Raw genomic sequence first — 20,981 nt, forward strand, 5'->3', positions numbered from 1 at the left:
AGCACTGAGGGAAAGTAAAGCCCCATAAGATGTAATTACCCCCCAAAGTATTTGGCTCTATTTCTCAGTGAGCCAACACTGACGTCAGAGCGAGATCATGGGTTTACAACTGTTCTTCTCCGGTTCAGCACACTGGGAATTACTGACGCAAAAAAAAAAAAAGGTTGGGATAGTTTTTGGGCTAAAGAAGAAGCCAAGAAAAAAATTAGCTGGCTAAGAAAAATAAACTTTGAACAATAAGATACTATCTAATGCAACAGCTGCACACACAGGAAGACAGTTGCATACAACTTTTCTGTAGTTGAGAACTTTTATGGGCATCATCTGATTTTACATCAGTCTGACAGTATTTCCTCTATCATCCAAACAAAATCTACATATGAAGAGAGAAATCACTCACTGATTTTATAATTCATTTGAAAAAAATACATGTTCATGTCTTACCTTCAGTTTGAAGAAGTGTTGCTATCGCCTCATGCAGCATGTGCTGCTCTCTCACCATTCACCGAGGAACTGCGCGCGCGCATGTGCGTGTGTGCAAGTCGGTGTGTTGTGAAAGTGCATGTGTGTTTTCTCCTTGGAAGGTGTTTCCCCATTCTTGGGACCCTACATCACTCTGACAGAGGAGAGCAGATTGGAGGAGGCGGAGGGGGAGAAGAAAGGGACGACGCGTGAGTGCATGTGAAGTCCATCGCCGCTCAGCGAGTGTGATTTACTGCCTTCAACGCAGAGGAAGAGCAGAGGGCCCAGAGTTTCCTGAGCTGGACGTGGGGGAGCTCAGCTCTCTAAATCCTTCGCCTTTCCAACCCTTGTCTTTCTGGGAAGTAAAAAGGGACACTTGTTTCTTCAAAGTCAAAGTTATGCTCCAAACTATTTTTCTTGCGCTTGAGGAGGAGTTGAAACATGAAATAAAACAGGCTCTGAAAGTTGGAGCGCCCAACTCTTCCATTCACCCTCTAATTCTCTGCTGCTTGACATCTCTCAGTAGCTTCTCAACAATGTGTGCATGACCGAGAGGCACAAAGACAGGACTTTGGTAATTGAGGAAATACTTATGTGATTTAACCAAGATATTCCACTTATACCCTTTGAGGCTCTCGTCATTGAACCAAGGAACTCATTTAGGCTAAATTGAACGCCAGAAGTAAAAAAACTAAAAAAATCCTCACACACACACACTGACAGCGGACCCAACAGACCTACCATGACAACGAGGAACACAGCCCGACTGCGCATTCTCAAAGGCGCTGACAGATAAAGGAATCTGACAGAGGGACAATGGATACATTCAATTCAAGCCTTTTATTCTAGTCAAAAACACAACACAGATACATTCACATCAATGAGTCCAAAACAAGGCAACAAGATACACAATGAACCTCCCTGCTCAGCCCCCCCCTCACCGCACTGCCAAAGCACTACAGATCTCAGAGATCTGAAGGCAGCTGGAAGGAAGGGAGTGTTTGTATGTGTGTGTGTGTGTGACTGGTGACAACATTGCAGATGAACAGCGATGGTACTGAATCGTAAACGTCCAATGTTGTTAGTTAATAAGACCAGGAAGTGACAACTCCCCCTTAAAATAAAATATAAACATTCAAAAAACTAGATCAATCCACACGTTTAACACTCACGTGTCAACAAACCTTCAGACTAAATTATTTCAAGTAACACTGAAAGACAGCACAGCAGGGTTTTAAAGGATAGGTTCACATTTACTATTTAAAACTACACCCACATGCTTATCTGTAAATTGAAGAATAAAAGGTTGTTTTGTTTTTGATTGATTTGACTGCCCAGTAGAATATTGAGGGGCAGATTTAGTTATATAAAGAATATTTGTGGAGGATAACCGCATGCTTTGGTTAGAGGTTTGACTTGAAAACTGAACAAATATTAAATGATTTCTACATTTCATTGGAGTCCCTGTGATTGGTGGATCGTCTCACGGTGGAGAAGTAAATAAGATAAAAATGTACCTGTGCCGATCTTTGGAGTCATGTTTAACTTTGTGCTTCAAATTCACACCAATGTCCAACAGCAAACTATCATGACAGGGCTGACCAATGAGAGGACATGAGCCAGAGTCCAAAATGGAACATGTCATTGTAGATCACTAGTCTATATGTGTGTTGTACCACGTATTTTTATTCAACTTCCTCTGTGAGTATAAAGACTGCTCCGTTAATAGCAGCAGCTAACAGGTAGTGAACGGGAAAAATGTGTCTTTGGCACAAATGGCTTGAAGCCACTGTCCCGACCATTAAGGACAAAATGGTTTTTAATGGTGAAGTCAAAAGTCAAAAGAACAGAGCAGAAAAAAATCTGTTAATTATGTTGGAGCTGTTGAGACTGACTGGCAGTAACCATTTCCAATAGACCTGACAGTATTGTCACCAAACTTCCAGAGCAAATAAGTTCATCAAGATGATATCATTGCTGTGACAAAGCTCCTTAATCAGACGACTGAAGTTTTCTGCTTAACTTTAGTGCGCATTTCTATAAAGAAAGCAGACTGTGGATTTTCTCCTTCATCTTTCACATGAAGACTGCTTTAAAAAAGGATCTTTGCAGCCTGGAGCCAGCAGAATGTAGACTGTACAATGTGCCCATGAGCATGTGAGTATAACTTTAAGAATAGAACCTGTAATAATGTGAACCTGTCCTTTCACTAACAAGTGAAACCTTGGAAGCGAAGCAAAGTGGTGATTATCCTCTGGTAGGAGGTATGATGAAACTGTACATGAATCAAAGTCATTTACAAAATCTACACTATACATACATGTGGGCTGCTGGTGTCTATGATGAAGTAACAAATGTGCAATCCATCAAATTAGTCAAATAAATAATAAATCAGAAGAAACCAGCTGAAGTAAACACATGTTTAGATTTTGGTCAGTTCATCACACAGTTACTGACTAATAAGTCCTCATTAGAAGGAGAAGCAAAGCAGCAGAAGGAGGGGAGAGAGAGAGAGCCAGTGTGCATCTCCATACATGGAGCGGAAACCACTGCAGTGAGTCATAGACGTGTGCTCGGACCTCTCTCTCTCTCTCCCGCACACACACACACACAGGCGCGTATACAAACAGTAACATCCAGAGGACACGCACGTTTTATTCACATCTAATGTCGCACACGTTTTCACTTAAGTCTAAAGCAAGTTTTGTAAACACTTCCTCCTCTACTGAAACACATTCAAGTGTTCATAAATAAGCCACCTCATGAATCAAAAAAGAAAAAGAAAAAAATATCATATTTCCACAAGAGGCCTTTCTTGGCTGCACCCTTTAGGGAAAAACAAGTCAAACTTATCTTGACAAGTGCTTGTTTAGAAAAGCATCAGCGAGGCACTGTTTCGTTCAAAGTGGGCTGAGGCTGGACTCGTACCCTTCTTCTGAGGTACTGAAAAACTTAACAGTCCCTATGTAGTGGTTAACTTCCAGAAAAATCAACAAACATCACTAAATCACCACCTCTGCACCGAAATAAACAGGCGGGTGTAAGGTCACTGCAGCAAGATGCACAATTATGTCTCCTCACAGCAGTTAGAGGATAAACTAAGTTATTTCAGATCCACAGTGGAGGAGTTCATTCTGCCACTGTAGGACCTGTTACCTGCTAACACTCGTTTAGAAGTCCAGGGTGAATGCGTCATTTTTTATACTGGTTCTGTGTTGGTTTGAGGAAAGAAGTGCTTCATGTTGCTGGTGACTGGAGTGTCCTTGTAGACAGTCTGTTGTTCATCACTGAGGTTCAAAGTGAATCATTGTGATTCGTGATCAGTTCATTTCCACCAGACCTGAAGACAACCTGCGTGAAAATCAAAGATTATCTTTGAGTCCTGGACTGAATCAAAACCAACGCAGTGTAGTTAATGGTCTTTGTCTGGAGGTTACCTGTGGCTGGGTTTTAATCCGTCTCCTCCTCCTGTCCCAGGGCTTTCTGCGGGACAGGCACAGCAGACGTCCCCAACAAACCTCTTCTCACGATGTAGGGACACGAGGGACCACTGGGGATGTCGGCAAAACCTGCAGGATGGAAAGAAGGGGAAATGGAGAGATGAAAAAGAGGGTTTGGGAAACTAGATGAAGGAGAGAGTGAGAAAGCAAAAACATCTGGAACCTTTGTTTCTTCTGCTTCTGTAAATTAAAACAGGTCAAAAACTTACAGCAAAGATTCTTGATTTTGTTTATTTAACCGTTCTAAGCCAATTTACACATCTGCGTTTGACTTGAATGCGTAGGTACCGAGTACCCACAGACCCTACATCCCTGTGTCTCAGTGGTTGGACAATCACACAGATCTCCCCCTCCTTTGGTCTTAATCAGCTCGATCGTACACACCATCACCTCTGACGTCTTCTCTTTTGTCTATTGCAGTAATTTCAGTAAAACTAACCGTTGGTAAACATCTATTAGCTCCAATTTCAGTTGCTCTTGTTAGAATGTACACAGACAAACTGATGTTACACGTGGCATCTGTTGCATTTCTGTCCGTTCTTCGGAGACAGATCCCTCACATGTGGCTCTCTCTGACCTCCCCCCCTACTCTTCTGGAGGACATGTTTTCACTTAAAATAGATGATAAAATATATCACCATTTAGGTATGAGAGGTTTTTATATTTAATGTGCATTTGCAAAGGGATTCAAGCCTGATAGTTTAGACTGCCAGTGTTTCAGCTGGTGAGGTTACCTCTCATGACGACCTCTGGCAGTCCGTACGGTTCATACTCTGTGTCGTCAAAGGCAGCCGACAGCTGCGTCCTGTTGCGGCGGATTCTTTCTGCTAAACGGGCCGGGTCAGACGGGATGGGGAAGGAACCTGAAAACAACATCTTGTCTCTTGACTTTAACCCCTCTGATGATGGGATAAGAGACGCAGGAGGGGATTCCACTAAAACTAATTCCTGTTCCTCCTCCTCCTCCTCCTCCTCTTCAGTCTGTGTGTAAGCACAGTGAAGTTCAGATGCTGTTGGAGCGCTGCGAGGACACAAGCTCTCCTCTGTTTGACTGCTGACACTCTTCATGTCTGTCCTGACTGATCTCTCTGAGGAGTCATTGGTTGTGTTTATTTCACTGGTTGTTCTGGAAATGTTTGGTTTGCCCACTGGATTCTCCGTGGGACACTCTGCTGTTTTGGTTTTAGTTGGTCCTTTGGTGACTTGTTGACCTGTTTTTTCTGAAGACATTTGGATGAGTCCAGAGTCTCTCTTGTCTTTGTGCTGTGATGGACTGGTATCTGACCACTGCACAATGTTTTCTTTCTCAGATTCCTGTATCAAAACACAAAATACACAATTAAAAGGCCTGTAGAAAATATGTGGACTAAAATGTAAATGCATAACAGGAAACAGTCAAATTTAAAAACTGAGGAAAAAACAGGTATTTGTATTTGTCATTTCCTTTGAAGTTTCCTGGAAATAAAATGCTTCCCTGTAGACATATTTGACATTTTGTCCTGTTCAGCTATTTGTCCTAGTAACGACCAAAAAACACACTTGGTTAAACTTCCAATGAATTTTTTTTATACCACAACTTTTAGTTTCAGAAAAATTACACATTACACAGCTCTTTACAGCAACTTCCTGGCAAATTATTTGGGAATTACCAAACCTTATTTGGAAAATTAAGCTTTAGTGGAAACACTAACTCAGTCTTCACTTCTTCTGAAAAACAAAAAAAGGAAATCACCTTGTCGGGGTCCTGGTTGTATTCCTGAAGAGCTGCTGTCTGTTTAAATTGAAGGAAACTCTTTGGCTCAGGAAGGTTGCTGTGCTGCAGTCTTAGGAGAAGATTAAAAAACAAATATGTCAAGCAAACATGGAAAGACAACATACTATACAATCATCAAACTGTGCAAATGTACCCAATTGTATTGTAAGTCTTTTTTAAACATTTTGTATTTCTTCTCTCGCCATAGTGTGAGTGTGTCACCTGGAGAACAACATGCGGCCTGGCAGTTTGTTGGAGGAGCAGGAGAGGAATAACTCATCCTCTCTGATGACCGTCACATTACTGTTGCTCTCCTGAACCTGAGCAGTGGGAGCCTGGCTCCTGGTCCCTGGTGGGATGTGGGTCATCTCATCAGTCTCTAGCTGCTGTGACTGGGATTGTCGGACAGCAGTGTTTTGGTCCTGGTTGTCTTTGTTGGGAAGGTTTTGGTCAATAGTTGGAGCGGGTTGTGAGGCCAGTCTCCACAGAGTGAGCTCCTCCGTCTGCTGCTGAGTCTCCACAGATAGAGCCTGAATCTTCATCTGCAGCGCCATCACCTGGACATGACCGAAAGTACAAGACAAGAGGAATGAGACATTCTTAAGTTGGAATCATTCAGTTCTAAAACATTTAGTAATACAGAAATTGGATTAATCTTTTACTACAAAATTCAGTTCCCTGAATTAGTGGGAATTAGGTGCTGAATAGTTTCAGGAGAATGTCAGACTTTAAATGTATGTATGAAAGCTTCTTAAGTTTCTAACTTGTGATAAAAATAAACACAGTACACTGTTAATACCTTTTGCTCCAGAAGGTTGATCTCAAGACAAGATGCTTCCTCCAGCTCTTCTTCTTCCCTTATTCTTTTTTCTTCGCTTTTTATTTCATTTTCTTTATTTTGGAGTAGTGACTCCTGCCCTTCAGGGGTGATGTTATCTTTCACAGTAGGTGGCCTCTGCTCTGTCAAGCAGGGCAGAGTAGCATATCCTGTGTAATGGCTTTGTTTGACTGGGTCTTCTTGGTTTTCAGCATCTGTCTGTAAAGCCAGGTTTCTAGTCTCTGACATGTTCACGCCTTCTATTTTTTGTTTCAGCAGCTGATTCTCCTGTCGCAGAGTGAGCAGCTCTGACACCACGTCTACTCTTCCTCCATCTCGACTGCTCTCAGGCTCCTCCATCACACAGGCAGAATCAAGATAACTCTCAGTCTTGTCTGAGTCAACAGAAACTGGATGCTGTTCACTTATTGCACGGTCCCCTTCTGGTGTTTGTGTTTCTGCATCAGTCTTAGTTTGATCTTCATCTCTCTGTGTAGTAGAATCTCCACCAGCCAGTGACTGTGTAGTGTTCGATATGACAGTACAGTCCTGTTTCTTGTTTGGTTGTAGCTCTGTGGTCTCCATCGACGTCTCATCTCTACTTTTTTTTCTTTGATCGTCATTCTGCAACTTTGTAACTTCTTTTTCAGCCTTTAAAGCTTGCAGCTCTTGCTTATATCGCTGCAGTTCCTCTCCCTGGCTGAGGAGGGCCCCCTCCTTCTCCTGCAGCTCAGCTAGAAGGCCTGAGATGTGCTGACTCTGCTTCTCAAAGGCCATGGTCAGCTGCTGGGTCTGACGTGTCACCTGAGAAGTAAAAAAAATTTAAGATAGAAACAGTGGAAGAGAGAGAATAACATAATAAAAAATAAACAACCTCCTCTTCACTGCTGTGTTTTGAGAACAACTCGAAGAACATGGCATAATTACAAAACACAATCACAAATGTGCAGTATGAAGGTAGATATATTTATATGTATATTTGTTAATATTTACCTATTTGTAAGTCAACTACTCGCAGCCCAAGTGTTATGATTTAGTACATCAAATATTTTCTTTGTATTATAAAGATATTAGTTGTTTTTCTGTGGCTGGATAAATAAACTACACCGATGTATAATTTACCTGGGTCTGCAGGACCTCCAGTTTAACCTGGCTCTGTTGAGCACGTTGCGTTTCCATGTCTTTCTCCTTGTGCAAGCGGTTCACCTCTTTTTCCATATCTGGGGAGGTAGACCCACATTTCTGGAGTTGAGAAAGTTCTCCCCTCTGGTCTGACAGTGGAGACCCTGCCAGATACTCCTCAGAGTCAGAGGCCACTTGACCCATTGTTCCCTCATCTGACAGAGGCAGGCGTTCGGGATCTATCACTGTTTGTTCTTCATGAATGAGATCTGCTGTTGCCTGAGATACCAGCATGTTGAGTTGGTTCGTGGACTGACAGAAGAGAAGGTGCTGCTCTGGAGAAGGGAGGAGTTTGTTGTGACTGTGAACAATGTTGGAATTGAGCTCATTATCATGGAGAGTCAGGTACTTCAGCGGGCTGTTGGTAATCAATAGTTTCTCCTCTCCTCCTCTCTCATCTTCTTCTCTGCTGCGCTTCAGTTCTTCCAATTCAGCTTTAAGTTCTGCAAGTTTTGTGCTCAGCTCCTTTTTTTCATCTGTGACCATGTTTTTTATTTGGTTCCTCTCCTCTTCCTCTCTCTTTCTGTCCTCTCGTTCTAAAGCCAGCTGGGCTTTAACCTCCGCTAGCTGCTTCTTCAGCTGCATATTAAGTTCTATCATTTCACTCTCTCTGTCTTCTATTTCTTTCTTTTTCTCCTCCTCTCTCTCGTTCTTTTTAATCTCCTCCTTTCTGCTCATCACCTCTGTCTCCAAAGCAGCCACTGCCTTCCTCAACCACTCTGTCTCAGCCCTCTCACTCTCCAGCTGAGTCCTCCATTCCTTTTCCATCTCCTCCTTCTCCACAGCCTGGCTGGAATGTTTGCAGCTGAGCTTTTTGAGCCGGGTCCTGGCCTCTGCCTCAGCCCTTCGTTGGACTTCCAGGTCCTCCAATCTTTTCTGGAGTTCTTCGCGCACATCATTTATCTCTGATCGCAGCATGGTGTTAATTCTCTGGAGGTCTTCAGAGGCTTTGGCCTGCTCTAGCTTTTCAAAAACATCCACAGAGGAGTCGGTGGGCATACAGAGTACAGGATCAAAGCTGGAGTGCTTCTGTGTTCCAGAGCTGTCACACTCTACTGTTTTATTCCTCCTCATGTTCCCTTCTTCCTTACTTTTCCTCCGGAGTCCTTCCCTTTGTGAACTCTCAGACTCTGAGGAGATGGCGGCAGTGATGTGTTCAGAGTCGATGCCTTCTCCTGGCTCTCTGTTAGAGGGGTAAAATGCTGAAATCTCTGGTCTTTTCTCAACCATGCTCTCCTCCTCCTCCTCCTTCCTTTCGGCTCGTATGGTAGCGGTTGTCCTCTTGGTGTGAGTTGATGTTCGAGAATTAAGACCTCGAGAGGGCTGAGGGGAGAAACTCTGGCCAACTGGGCAAAACTGAACAGGAGGTGCTGGTGCAGCTTTTTGCTCTGGATTTTAAAGAAAAGAAAAACAAACAATTTCTAATAAACCACACATGAGCTCAGAAATAAAAGCCTGGATAAAGATTTGCCTTTATAATAAAATGAATGCATCACTAGATTAGTTTATAGTATTTTGTGAAAATGATGTCATGAACCAGCAGGAGGCAGCACTGAGGTCAGAAACTGATGCATTTGTGTAGAATTAACATAGCATGAACTGTGAATGTCAAACATTGACAAGTCAAACTAACTCACCAAAATTATGAGTGTCCATCTTTTTTGGAGTGTACTAACTTACAAATTAATCAACAGGGAGTCGACCAGAGTCCTGGTTCAAACCCTTGGGTCAGCAATTATTTCCCAAGTCAGTGAAAATGATCTAAAATGTGTCACTTTCAATAACATATTCAATTAGCATTAACAATATCAGTGTGCATCTCATGATTGGTGGATTTGTTTTCTCTTCCCACCCTGCAGGTCTTTGAGGAGACGCAGGGCGTCTGCTCTCTCCTCTGCCAGTCTCCTCCCCTCCTCCTCCAGATCTCGCTCTCTCTTCCTGCTCTGCTCCAGACTCACAGCCACACCCTCCGTCTCACGCAACGCTTCCTAATGAGGAGGGAAAAATAGGGTGGATTAAACACAATCAAAATTTCCATTGTAAGGACGGAAGTTGGAGCTGTCAGTTCTCAGCTGAAGCTTATCCATATACAATGGTCTCTTAAATTGCACAAATAGTAAATGTCATATATGAATAGTATATTTGTCTGTTGACTTTAAAGCATCTACATCTGTTTTTATTAATATCTCCAGTTCAAACACCTTTAATTTCATACAATTGGACACTGGGCTATTAATAACTAAATAACAACTATGTCCAAACTATTAGTTGTAATATTTGCACCTGTATCTGTGCAGCAGGACTTCAGATAAGAACTTAACTATGTGTTAAGAGCTGAGCAAACAGAGCTTTGTGTCACAACAGCAACAAACAACAGCATTGTAGCTGGTGTCGAAAGCTGGTACACACTTAATCAGCTCCCAGTAACAAATAACTCAACTTAGCTTTTTGACCGATTAACTTCCTCTGCAGTTTGTTGGCACCAAGCTTTGGTCTTTTCAATCAATTTGAGAATTTCTGATGTATGAGGTGACACACTTTTCTTATGTGCAGGTTCATACAGATTCAGCATTTCAGTACAGTCCGATATGAAGTGTTTCTTGTCAAAGTGACTGGTTGGGGAAATGGCTAAAAAAAACTAGGCTCTTAACCTTCCTGGTTTTCTCTCGATGCAACGTCTTTAATAAATTATCAGAAAGCAGCTGGATACTCAAATAAGCCACTTATTGTCTAAGACTGACATATGACATATTGAGGTGTTTTTAAAAATTTACAGAGTTCATTAAAACCCACTGCCCAGGTAATGAATAATTGATGCATGCAGAAAGGACCATCACCAGAGTGTGTGTGTGTGTGTGTGTGTGTGTGTTATACCGTTAGTTTGGCTTGTGTCTGTGCTTCTTTTCTCTGGCTCTCCAGCAGCTGTCCCTCCGACCACTTCAGTTTCTCTTTCAGAGTCTCAAACTCTTTGTCCAGTGCTTGTTTCTGTAGAGACAGCTAATGGAGAAAATAATGAATCGGCAGCTGCTAAAAAACATGAAAAACCAAAGATAACTGGAGGGAAAGGATGTAAGAAAAGAAAAGATCAAGTCAGGGGTAAAAGAAAAATAAAGACTGAATAGCTGCTTATGCAGGTGTAGGAATCAGGACCAGTGAAGGGAATGGGAAGCAGGAGAGCGATCAGGGATCAATAGCGAGCATACGCTGTGTCCAATGTATGTCTACATCTCTGGGGAAACTAATGAAGACTTAAGCTGATCGGCTTCACACCAGTGCTGATATTAAGTACAATCCAATTTAAGCTCTCACATTATAATTATTAATAAAAAAAAAGCTTTGTTTTCTGTCATGCTTCTGTCACGTCATGTTGAAAATAACAACATATAAAGTCCCGTGTATTCAACAGGGAGCAAAATATTACATAAATCTCATAGTGGCAACTCACTGCTGTAAACATAAGGTAATATTTATGTGATGGTCATAAATCAGACATCAGCTACTAGATTGTTCTATGATGTCAATTTTTCAAATAATTCTAAGAAAGCTCAGAATAGCCAATTTGGAAATTACTGCAATTCTGTGTCATAAATAGTTTAACTTACTAATTCCCTCAGGCACAAAAGTCATAACTATAGAGAGAAATAGCAGGAACTGTTTATCTTTTCACTTATTTTCTTCAAAAACTAAATTCTCATTAATTTTGTATACAAACAAATCAGATAAGTAGATTATTTTTTAATGTTTCATCAAGTCTTTTTACTGCATAATTTTCTATAAAATTATTGAAATAGTATGGGTTACTCATCACTGAAACTGCATACACAAGCAAAGAATAAAATACATGCCATTAAATGGCAGAGTAAAATATTCACATGAGTTGAATTCGATCTACCATCAGAAGCCCCGATTAGATTAAAGCCAAACTGTGCCTCTATTGTGTGTTTACTCTATGTCGCCTTATCAGGTATAACAAGATAACATCTGTGTGGTTTACAAAGTTCTTACAGTGAAGTGTTAAGGGACAATGTGGGTAGAACGAAAGGTCATTGCTAAGACATTTTACAAAATGTCTAATAGTGTGGGAATGAAGGTCAATTAAATGCTATGTTTGTCAGTGGTAAGCGGCTCACCCTCAAAATCGGTGTAACTGATCTGTTGATAAATAATACCAAAATCCACCAGGTAAAATAAATCAGAATAAGAGAAAAAATAAAAAATTCAACACTGTCTTTAACCATAAACACACTCCTCCTCGGAATTCATGCAACTCGCCTCAAACACACACCTTTGCACAAATGTTCAAACCCTCTTCACCCTCATCCAGTAGCCATGCCTTCACGCCTCACTCGATGAGCACGGATTATTGCTCACACACAAGTTACGAGCTATGAGTTTTATTTTCATGCTTCCCCGACCAAAGCATTCTGCATCGTCAAACACAGTCACACTGTCATTACCTTCGCTGCTCAACCTTTCCACTGGAGAGAAACCGAGAGGAGAGGAGGGCGAGGCGGAGAAAAGAGCAGGTGGGGGAGAAAACAAAAGAAACACAGAGAGCACGAGAGTGAAACAAAGAGTGAGAGAAAACAACAAGGGCAAAGAGCAAGCGCGTGAGAAGAAGTCAGAGACGTTATTATTACTGACGTTCAGTACACATCATTCAAGTCAGGGGAGAAATGGCGAGGGAGAGAGGAGAGGGGATGGCGAGAGAGGGTAGGAAAGAGAAACAGGAAATAGCTGAAAAAACTGATATATAAACTAAAATATCAACAATATTTACAGAACGAAATGTTGGTCCTTAATTTCCAGTGTTTTTACAAATTGGATTATCTAATCTTGGTAAATCCATTAGTAGGAAAATGCTATCAGAAGGATTGTTTACCAAGTCCATGTGTTTGATTGTGAGCAAAGGTAGGTGTGATAATTTACCTTGTCATTCTGCGCCTGCAGGGCATTGTGGAGCGTCCTGGCCTGCTGCAGCTCCTGGTTGAGCTTATTCACCTCCTGCTGATGCTGCTTCTCAAGCCACTGCCTCTCTTTCTGAAACTCCGACATGTCCTGAAGGCAACACACAAGCATCTCTGAATGTGAGCTGTAATTCAGCTGTAATGTGGATTGCGGATGAAATCAAACTAAAAGTAATCAGAGGTTTTCCCTCGCTTCCTTCAGTTCCCCCATGTGTCTATCATCCATCTGTCCTTGTCTCACCTTCTGATGTTGTTTCTCCATCTCCTTGGTGCGCTGTTGGTGTTGAAGTCGGATGCTCTCTGCATTTTGCCTTTGACAACGAAGCTCGTCTTGTGACTGCTTCAGCCTTTGCTCAGCTCCTGATGCCTGCCACACAAAAAAACACAAAAACACAACACACACTCTTTAATACTGACACACCTTTCTCGCCACAGCCACTGTTCGCCAAAAGGTTAGATTTCACAAAATATTAGCTTGATTGTTTTACATCACATAACAAACAAGTTTTCACATGTTCAATGTTTTTGATAATAACAGACCGAGTCACAAGTAAAATGTAACAAACATGTTTGTCATTTTAAGTGAGGTCAAAGATCATTGTTTTGACAAATTAGGCCAACGCCCATTTTGTGACCAAAATAGCAGGGCCTCAGGAAAATTTGCATTTGTATGAAACAGTAGTCTGGTTTTTACCCGTTCACTCTCCTGGGTGATGCGTGTGTGAGACAGAATGAGCTCATCTCGAGCTTTCTGCAGGCCGATCTCCCTGGAAGTGACATCTTTCTTGCTTTGCACCAGGTCGTTCTGAATGGACTTCAACGTCCTGGTCTTCACAGACAGCTCCTCCTCCAGACAAGATACACGGCTCTTTATCTCTGATAAAGATACTGCTGTATGGAGCAAACACACAGACATAGTGGTTAATAAGCTGATAGAAAAAATTATTACCCCCCAAAAAACCTTCAAATACACCACTGAGAGAATTTTATGTAGGAAACAGTTGAACAACTAACACTGATATTATCAGTATGAGTTGGTCGATGTTTTACAGCTGACCACCAACAGCAACACAGCAGCAACACACAGCTGGAGTCAACAAATAGGGTCAATCCATTCAGACTGATTCACTGACAGCTGCTGATACAAAGCGAGGGATGAAATCAATAATCCTGACCGTGCAGTATGTTGTTTTGTGTTAAGGTGAGATGTTAAAAAAGCATGACTAAAGCAAACACTGCATTGGCCCTCTCCCTCTGTGTCCTAGCAGCAAAAAGAAGAATTTTGTTACGGGATGAACTGATCCCATCCTCCTCCCACAGACACACACATAGTGCAGTTGCCAAACAGCTCAATGAAAGAAGAGCCACTCTACAGTGGATCCAGCAGGAGTCTCCAGCTGAGCCAGTACATTCTACACAGCCTCTTATGTAACCCGTGATGTTGACGTTATACAAAGTACACGACATTCAGGATGATTGCATTGCTGTACTTGTTTTTTGTAAAAAAGAAAGTGAAATCAGAATTTAGCTAATAGGCAATAGTCATCAACAAAGTATTTTAACTAGAACTTGCTGGTCATAAATACAAATTTAAGACCATGTGCATTTGAGCCTTTGCCGCTTTGACTCTGGAACAACACAACAATTGGTCAACAATTTTAACTGTTGTAAATATAATATTTTGTATAGTTAGTTATAGAAAGTATTTTTATTGGCATCTGTGTAATGCTGTATTTGAGCTAGAACATCCTACATTTAAGGCTAAATAATAAGATAAACACCTCTCAAACCAGAATTACTGAGGTAAAAGGATAGCAAGGGCTACAACTAATGATTCATTTTATTATCAATTATTCTCTATATTATTTTCTCAATTAATTACATGTAAATAACTCTCTGAAAACCAAAGAATATTATATTTACTGTAAGTGAAAGACCAAGAAAAACCGCAAATTATCATATTTTAGAACATGGAGCAGTCGCCTATTTGGTTGTTAATCCTCATGTAAGATTCAAGCTGTCAGGCTGAACTGTGTGTGTCTATTTTCAAACTGCAAATGGGCAAAACCCATTGGTGTCATCATGTGTTCTCAACACTCACTGTCTGTCTCTGTCCTGTTGTCCTTCTCTTTCCCACAAAGCCCCACTGCCAACTGGCCCTGAGTGATAACATCAGTGCTGGGTGTCTGGGGAGAGGTCTGGGATTGTCTCCTGTTTGTTGGCCTGGTGTCATCCCGCTCCCACGGAAACACAGCCGAGGGAGTGGAGAAGGACTCCGATTGGTCAGACGGGTGGCGGTGGGGTGTGCTCCTGTGCTGTTGTCTTGGCAGTGAAGTTGTGGGTGCGTCTGAGAACTGGAGCTGCTGCTAAAGGGGGAGAGAAGAATTAGATAAAAAACTAAATGTGAGTCTGAAGATTTTAGCGAATTTACAACAGGGATCCTGGACTCGAGTTCTAAAACAAGATTTTATTGAAAAATGGCTCATTCCTGTTGTTTTCATGATTCAAGAGTAGAGTAAACATTATGAAATCTGTAGAGCAGAGGTGGGTGACGTCTGACCTCTGGACCATATATGGACCATGAGACAATTTGATACATCCCCTGAGACAACTCAAACTACATAAAACAAATAATCAAAATACTGCTAAAGTGGGTTTTTCTCAAGAAACTCAGATTACTTGCGAAAAGATATATCAAAAAACTTTGATGAACACAAATTCTCAGTTACATAGTTGAGGATATTTAGGTTTGATTTATATGCTGGCACTTACTCTGATGTGCTTGCTCTGCGTTTCATCTCGATGTCCCAGCTTTTCCTCTTCCTTTCTGCTCCCTGCAGGCCAACAACACAACATATGCATTGGACTTACAATACCAATCACTAATGCTGAACAGAAACATCAGCAGCAAATAACCGAAGTGGTTTACTGACATGGGAGCAAAGAAAAATTCATCAGTCCCCAGAGAAAGAAAAGCTGGGAAAGGATAGGGGATGAGAGAGTTTGTTTACAACACATATGTTCCCTTGGGAGTGTTGTGGTTTTATGTTTAATTTTCCAAACTATGCAGGGCCTTAATAACAAGATAAAGACAAATAGTTACGGGAAAATAAACATGGGAGTCACAAAGTTACAGGGACGTACCATTATGTTCCCAGGGTGAGGATGTATTCCAGCAGGGAGTAGAAAACAGAGTGGTATCTGCCGACCTGCTGCTGTTCTGCAGCTTCTCAAGCTCTGCCTCCAACCTGCCAGAAAGACCAACAACGGTCCAATGATTAATAACAACTGAGACTGATAACAGTTTCATGCTATATAAAAAAGGCAGGCAAGGAAATACAAAAGATAAGAATGGGCATATTTTATTTTCATCCTGCAAACAGTGTCCTCATTAGGAACAGACTTACATTAGCTTAATACTAAAGATTCACAATATTAATCTGTTCTTTTCAATGCTCTACTATAATAGTTTGGATTTACTGGACATCATCAATTGGGTTGATGTTGTCAATAAAGTCAATGTTACCCATTTGCCTTTTGCAGGGAATTCATATTATTTCTCAAATGTATGAAACAAGGTGGAAAATATCAAATATCCAATACAAATCATATTTATTGCTAATTTAAATTCTAAACTCTTCTTAATGAGAATGCATAACGCATTAAATAACAGCAGACAGAGAAGTTCATTGTCTCTAACCTTTTGACCTCCTGGGTGAGTTTGTTGTTGAGGGTGCGGGCAGCATCTAGCTGGCCCTCAAAAGAGCAGACTTGTGCCTGCTTGGTCTGCAGCTCCTGGGCCAGGCACTCGCTGCTGCTCACTGCTGTTTTGGCCTCCTCGTGAACATTCTGGAGCTCCCTCTGCACAGAGTGGAGCTCCCCGCGCACCTCGTCATACTAATGAGGGGAGGGGATGTGCATACGTTAGGATAACAAAAACTGAAAAAACAAAAATCCGGTGAGAGACGACTGGCTATATGACAGTGTATGGCTGAATCATACATCTTGTCAAGTACAACTCATTTACTTGTTAAAGATTGCCTCTGAACTGCGTTATCACTGAATGCTCTTACACTTGTTATCATCTTTTAATGGACAGATATAAAATTGATAAAAATCTGGCTTTTATATTGAAAGGGTGTGGCTGACTGAGGGCACACTTCCGTCTAAATCATGGACTGTATATGAAGATGGATGACACGTCTTCACTTTCTCCCACTATCAAGAAATAAGGCCAAAATAACTCAGATACTGCTAAAGCCACCTTGCACCCATTAAGTTATATGGAGCCGGAAGGAGTAGCATTCACGAGATGGAGTAGTGAGGTCACGGCTAAACAAGCAGTCGACCAATTGTGAGTCAGTCTTTGTTGTCAATCATGATTTTTCACCCTGATCAAATAAATACAACAAATTCAAACCCAATTCACAGGAACAAACATCAAAGTGATAAGAATAACTTAAATGAAAGAAAACCTCTTTATCGTCCATCTGTATTTACAGTATTTGGTCAAAATCAAATAACACGCTTGATGTAAGCGTTTGTTTTTATACTCATTTGTCACAAGGATACATTTAGCAGAGAAAAGCGAAAGGTTTAATGGTAAAATGGTTTCCCACACTCGACCAGATATAACCAACTTGGCTGATTTTTACCTTTAGAGTCTGTTTTTCAAGGTTAGTCTGGATGTTGTCCAGCTGCAGCTGTTTCTGCTTGGTCTCTCTTGACAGTCGATCGTGTTGGACCTGCAGCTCCTTCACCTTTTGCAGGACCCGTCCAGACAGGCCCACTGTCCAGTCCTCCTCAGCCCAACTCATCTCTCTCTGTCTGGGTTTGACAAGATTGGAAGATAACATCAACACAAAAAACTCAAATACATTTTTACTATTAATATTTCGTTTGCCTGGATTATAAAACAATCTGAAAGTATTTTCTTTCTAATCTCAAAGCCCACGTGGGTTCAGAGATCAGGGAGTTGATGATTGTCATCAACCAGGAAATGTGCCAGCTGACCTGTCCTATTGCTGCTTGACATATCCAGAATGAGCCATGGGAGTCAGTGGGAGGAGTGAAGGAACCAGCGACTCAAACAGTCTGAAACAAAGAGGAAGTACAGGCCTGACAAATAAGGACTGCAGGTAGGTCGGGACAGAGGATCCAATCCATACCACACTTATTTAAACACGTTTCATCTGTGCCTGTGTCTCCTGTCTCGAATAGGTTATGCTGCTAAGGCTTTGATCCCCGGAGGAGACGCTGGTTGTCACCGCTGGGCAGCTTTGACTCATTTATCCAACACAAGTCGTCTGCAATGTTCCAACAACAGCACTTCAAGTTGATCATCAATCCCTTCTCTCTCTCATAGTCCTGCAATAACAGCGACATATAAACATAAACCAAACATTTATACTCAGCACATCACATCTGACAACTGCCTGCAAACACTGCATTTACCAGCTCTTTGTATAATGCAGGTAAACAATGAATATACTATATCCACACACATACTGTATAAGCGGTGGTAAGAGGGAGAGTGTCAGGTTATGAAAAGCTGATAGAAAACGAGAGCCTAGCCAAACCGGTACAGGTTGATTCTGAACCCTGTTTTGACTTGCATTCCAGTCTCAAGGCTATTAAAAGCCTCCAGTCAGACAGTTTCCTTCACAGCTCACAGGTTGTGACACTTTGTTTACCTGCCACTGGAAACAACAGGCTCAAATACTAACCTGAACTGACACATCTATTAGTGAAATATACAGCACAAACCTAGAGCGGTGAAAAGAGACCTTAGTGGAGGGATTTCTTCCAAGTCCGTGATTTCATGAAGCTGACATGTTGAGCCTTTTCATGAGAACGAGATCCTGGTTTAAAAGCTTCATTTGTATTTTATAGGCTGCAACAATCAGTTGTTTTCAATAATTACAAGAGTTTAAGCTGAAAATAAGTAACATCTCAAATTTGGTTATGTTGTCCGGGTAACAGTCTAAATAACACGCCTGTTTCACAGGCCACAGCCATTTGTCAAGCTGGAGACATGGTCAGAGGCTTCTCCTCTGACCTTGTGGTCTAGACACATATTGTGTACTTGCAACATCAGTGGTTTGACTCCAGCTGGAGACCTGTGTTGAATGTCATCCCCCTGCAGCTCTCACCCTGTGTTTCCTATTTATATCTTCTATTAAATGTAATTTGGACAAAGTTTGCGACAGACATGTGTGACCAAAGTCCCAAAATGAATCATATGCAACAAATAGAGTTTGCTCCAAGAAGCAGACAAAGAAGATGGTTTAACACACACCAAAATAACCTCATCGTAAACCAAAGCAGCTGTGTGACATATGCTCAATAAGCAAACATTAAAATAGGGCAGAGCAATAAAACAGAATCATTGCACAAAGAGGAGACATAACATTCTACCTCGGAAAATGCCCTTCTGTTTATTAAATGTTTGTCACTCTCTGATCACAAAGAAGAGTTTAAAACCACAACCTTCACTCAGAAGCATTAATCAATCTTTAAACTTAAAAATAACAATAACACATGTATCATGATTATTATTGATATCGCCTGATTTAAACGATTTTTTATCTTGATATAGCCTAACTTTTGGCCATGTCGTCCTGCCCAACTAAGACCTAAAAATGGCCAAATGAATCATAGAAGTAATAGATAGTGTTTTGTTCCAAGAAGACCAGGTGGGAGGATTGTCTCTGACAGCCTGATATCCACATCATGAACAACAACAGCTGGAGGACGTTGCTCAATAGCATCACAACACATGAAACGACACTTTAGTGTGTGTGCACACTGTTTGACAAACCATCTCAGAGCTCAGGTCTATTTGACACCTCCATGAATGAGGGAAGCTGCTCATCATCCAGAGCTACATGGATGAGTTGATCCAGTGGCTGATAGACAGCATGGGTCCAGAGGCTGGCCAGTGTGCAGAGGGATCACGAGGTTCAAACAAAACAAAAGACAACTCACATCAGACACGTCACTTATTTGTCCCCCACGAACAGTGTCATTGCCATAGTCAGAGCTGCTGCCTTCCTGGGAGTTTTCTGTCTGTGGGCAGCGACTGACTAGGTGACAACTAACTTAGCCGTGTAGCTCCGAGCTAACCCAGAGGCCACTTGGAGCTAACCCAGCTCTAAAGCTACTTACCGACGCTGTGAGGCGGTTACAAAGAGCCGCCAACTGCCGGGCGGGCTCCCGCGAGCGGCAGCGGGGACGGAGCTCTGATACCGCGGGTTAAACCTCCAGCACTCACCCGGTGTTCACTACCGACAGAGTGAGTTGGAACAGAACCGACATAGTGACTGACGTTCGCTGACACTGTCTCTTTCTGACCTGTTTCTGACCGTGTGTCTGTGGCACGAGGCGGGGCGGGAGCTCGTGACGTAGCACGATGTTTTGGGCTGGGCTGAGGTTGGAGGAGCACGCGACGAACCTCTGATGACCTCTAGTGACAGATCACACGAACACACACCTCTCCGGTTTCACTGGGACGAAACGTCACTTTACTTTACTTTACTTTACTTTACTGTACTGTACCGTACCGTACTATACTTTACTTTACTTTACTTTACTTTACTTTACTTTACTTTACTTTATTTAATTTTCATTATTTAATTTTCATAATTTTGTTTTTCATTTTGAATCATAGGATTATTATTATTATTATAATCGTCATTATCATTGACACTGTCTACAAAAAATAATAATAATAATTAGTGGTAGTAGTAGTAGTAGTAGAAGTAGTAGTAGTAGTAGTACAACAGCCCTTTTCCTAAATAGCATTTTATAAGATTGTAAGGGAAAGTGATAAGAACACATTCGGCAATAGGAAAGTGCTATATGATTTGAAAGATATCGATGAAAACGCAATAAAATATATAATATTCGTTAACTAATTCCAATGATAATAATTACAATGAAAGATTAACATATTTCATACTTCACAGGGTCTACATACATACATAATGTGCAGAATTGAGCAAGACACAGCTTCATCCCTGACCAGTGAACACACAATTATTAATCTACTTTCCGGACACTCGAAACAGTGACTGGCCAACAAACTTCTCCATCATAACTGAGCTGGGTAAATGACACTAACACATGGACGCCGATACATTAATAATGTGATGTAAAATACAACATTTTCAAGAGATAATTGGTAGATGAAATGTAATGGAGTCCAAAGTAAGTGAATATGAAATATTTTTGATTGATTGCACAAGTACCTCAAAATGTTACTTAATACAATACTTAATACTAAATGTGTTTAGTTATAT

General features: G+C 41.4%; 1 protein-coding gene across 5 annotated transcripts; it reads right to left on the minus strand.

The window, feature by feature from the left end:
- Positions 1-1,283: 1,283 nt before the first annotated feature.
- Positions 1,284-20,232, minus strand: si:dkeyp-115e12.6 (centromere protein F). 5 transcript variants are annotated; one of them, XM_062393695.1, is made up of 19 exons: positions 19,849-20,232; positions 17,695-17,775; positions 17,337-17,508; positions 16,382-16,578; positions 15,826-15,929; positions 15,454-15,515; positions 14,783-15,047; positions 13,376-13,572; positions 12,923-13,048; positions 12,644-12,772; positions 10,589-10,711; positions 9,567-9,702; positions 7,655-9,102; positions 6,515-7,336; positions 5,938-6,272; positions 5,695-5,785; positions 4,697-5,276; positions 3,900-4,031; positions 1,284-3,813 (listed from the first exon to the last, which is right to left on the minus strand). In XM_062393695.1, the coding sequence occupies exons 3-18, from the start codon at positions 17,496-17,498 to the stop codon at positions 3,913-3,915; spliced, it is 4,896 nt and encodes a 1,631-aa protein (XP_062249679.1). In that variant the 5' UTR covers positions 17,499-17,508; positions 17,695-17,775; positions 19,849-20,232; the 3' UTR covers positions 1,284-3,813; positions 3,900-3,912. The 5 variants fall into 5 exon arrangements, with proteins under 5 accessions (XP_062249679.1, XP_062249680.1, XP_062249682.1 ...); XM_062393696.1 differs by lacking the exon at positions 17,695-17,775; XM_062393698.1 differs by having other exon boundaries at positions 14,783-15,044; positions 17,695-20,232.
- Between the last annotated feature and the right edge of the window lie 749 nt (positions 20,233-20,981).

The sequence above is a fragment of the Platichthys flesus genome, chromosome 8, assembly GCF_949316205.1.
Source record: "Platichthys flesus chromosome 8, fPlaFle2.1, whole genome shotgun sequence".
Taxonomy (NCBI): Eukaryota; Metazoa; Chordata; class Actinopteri; order Pleuronectiformes; family Pleuronectidae; genus Platichthys; species Platichthys flesus.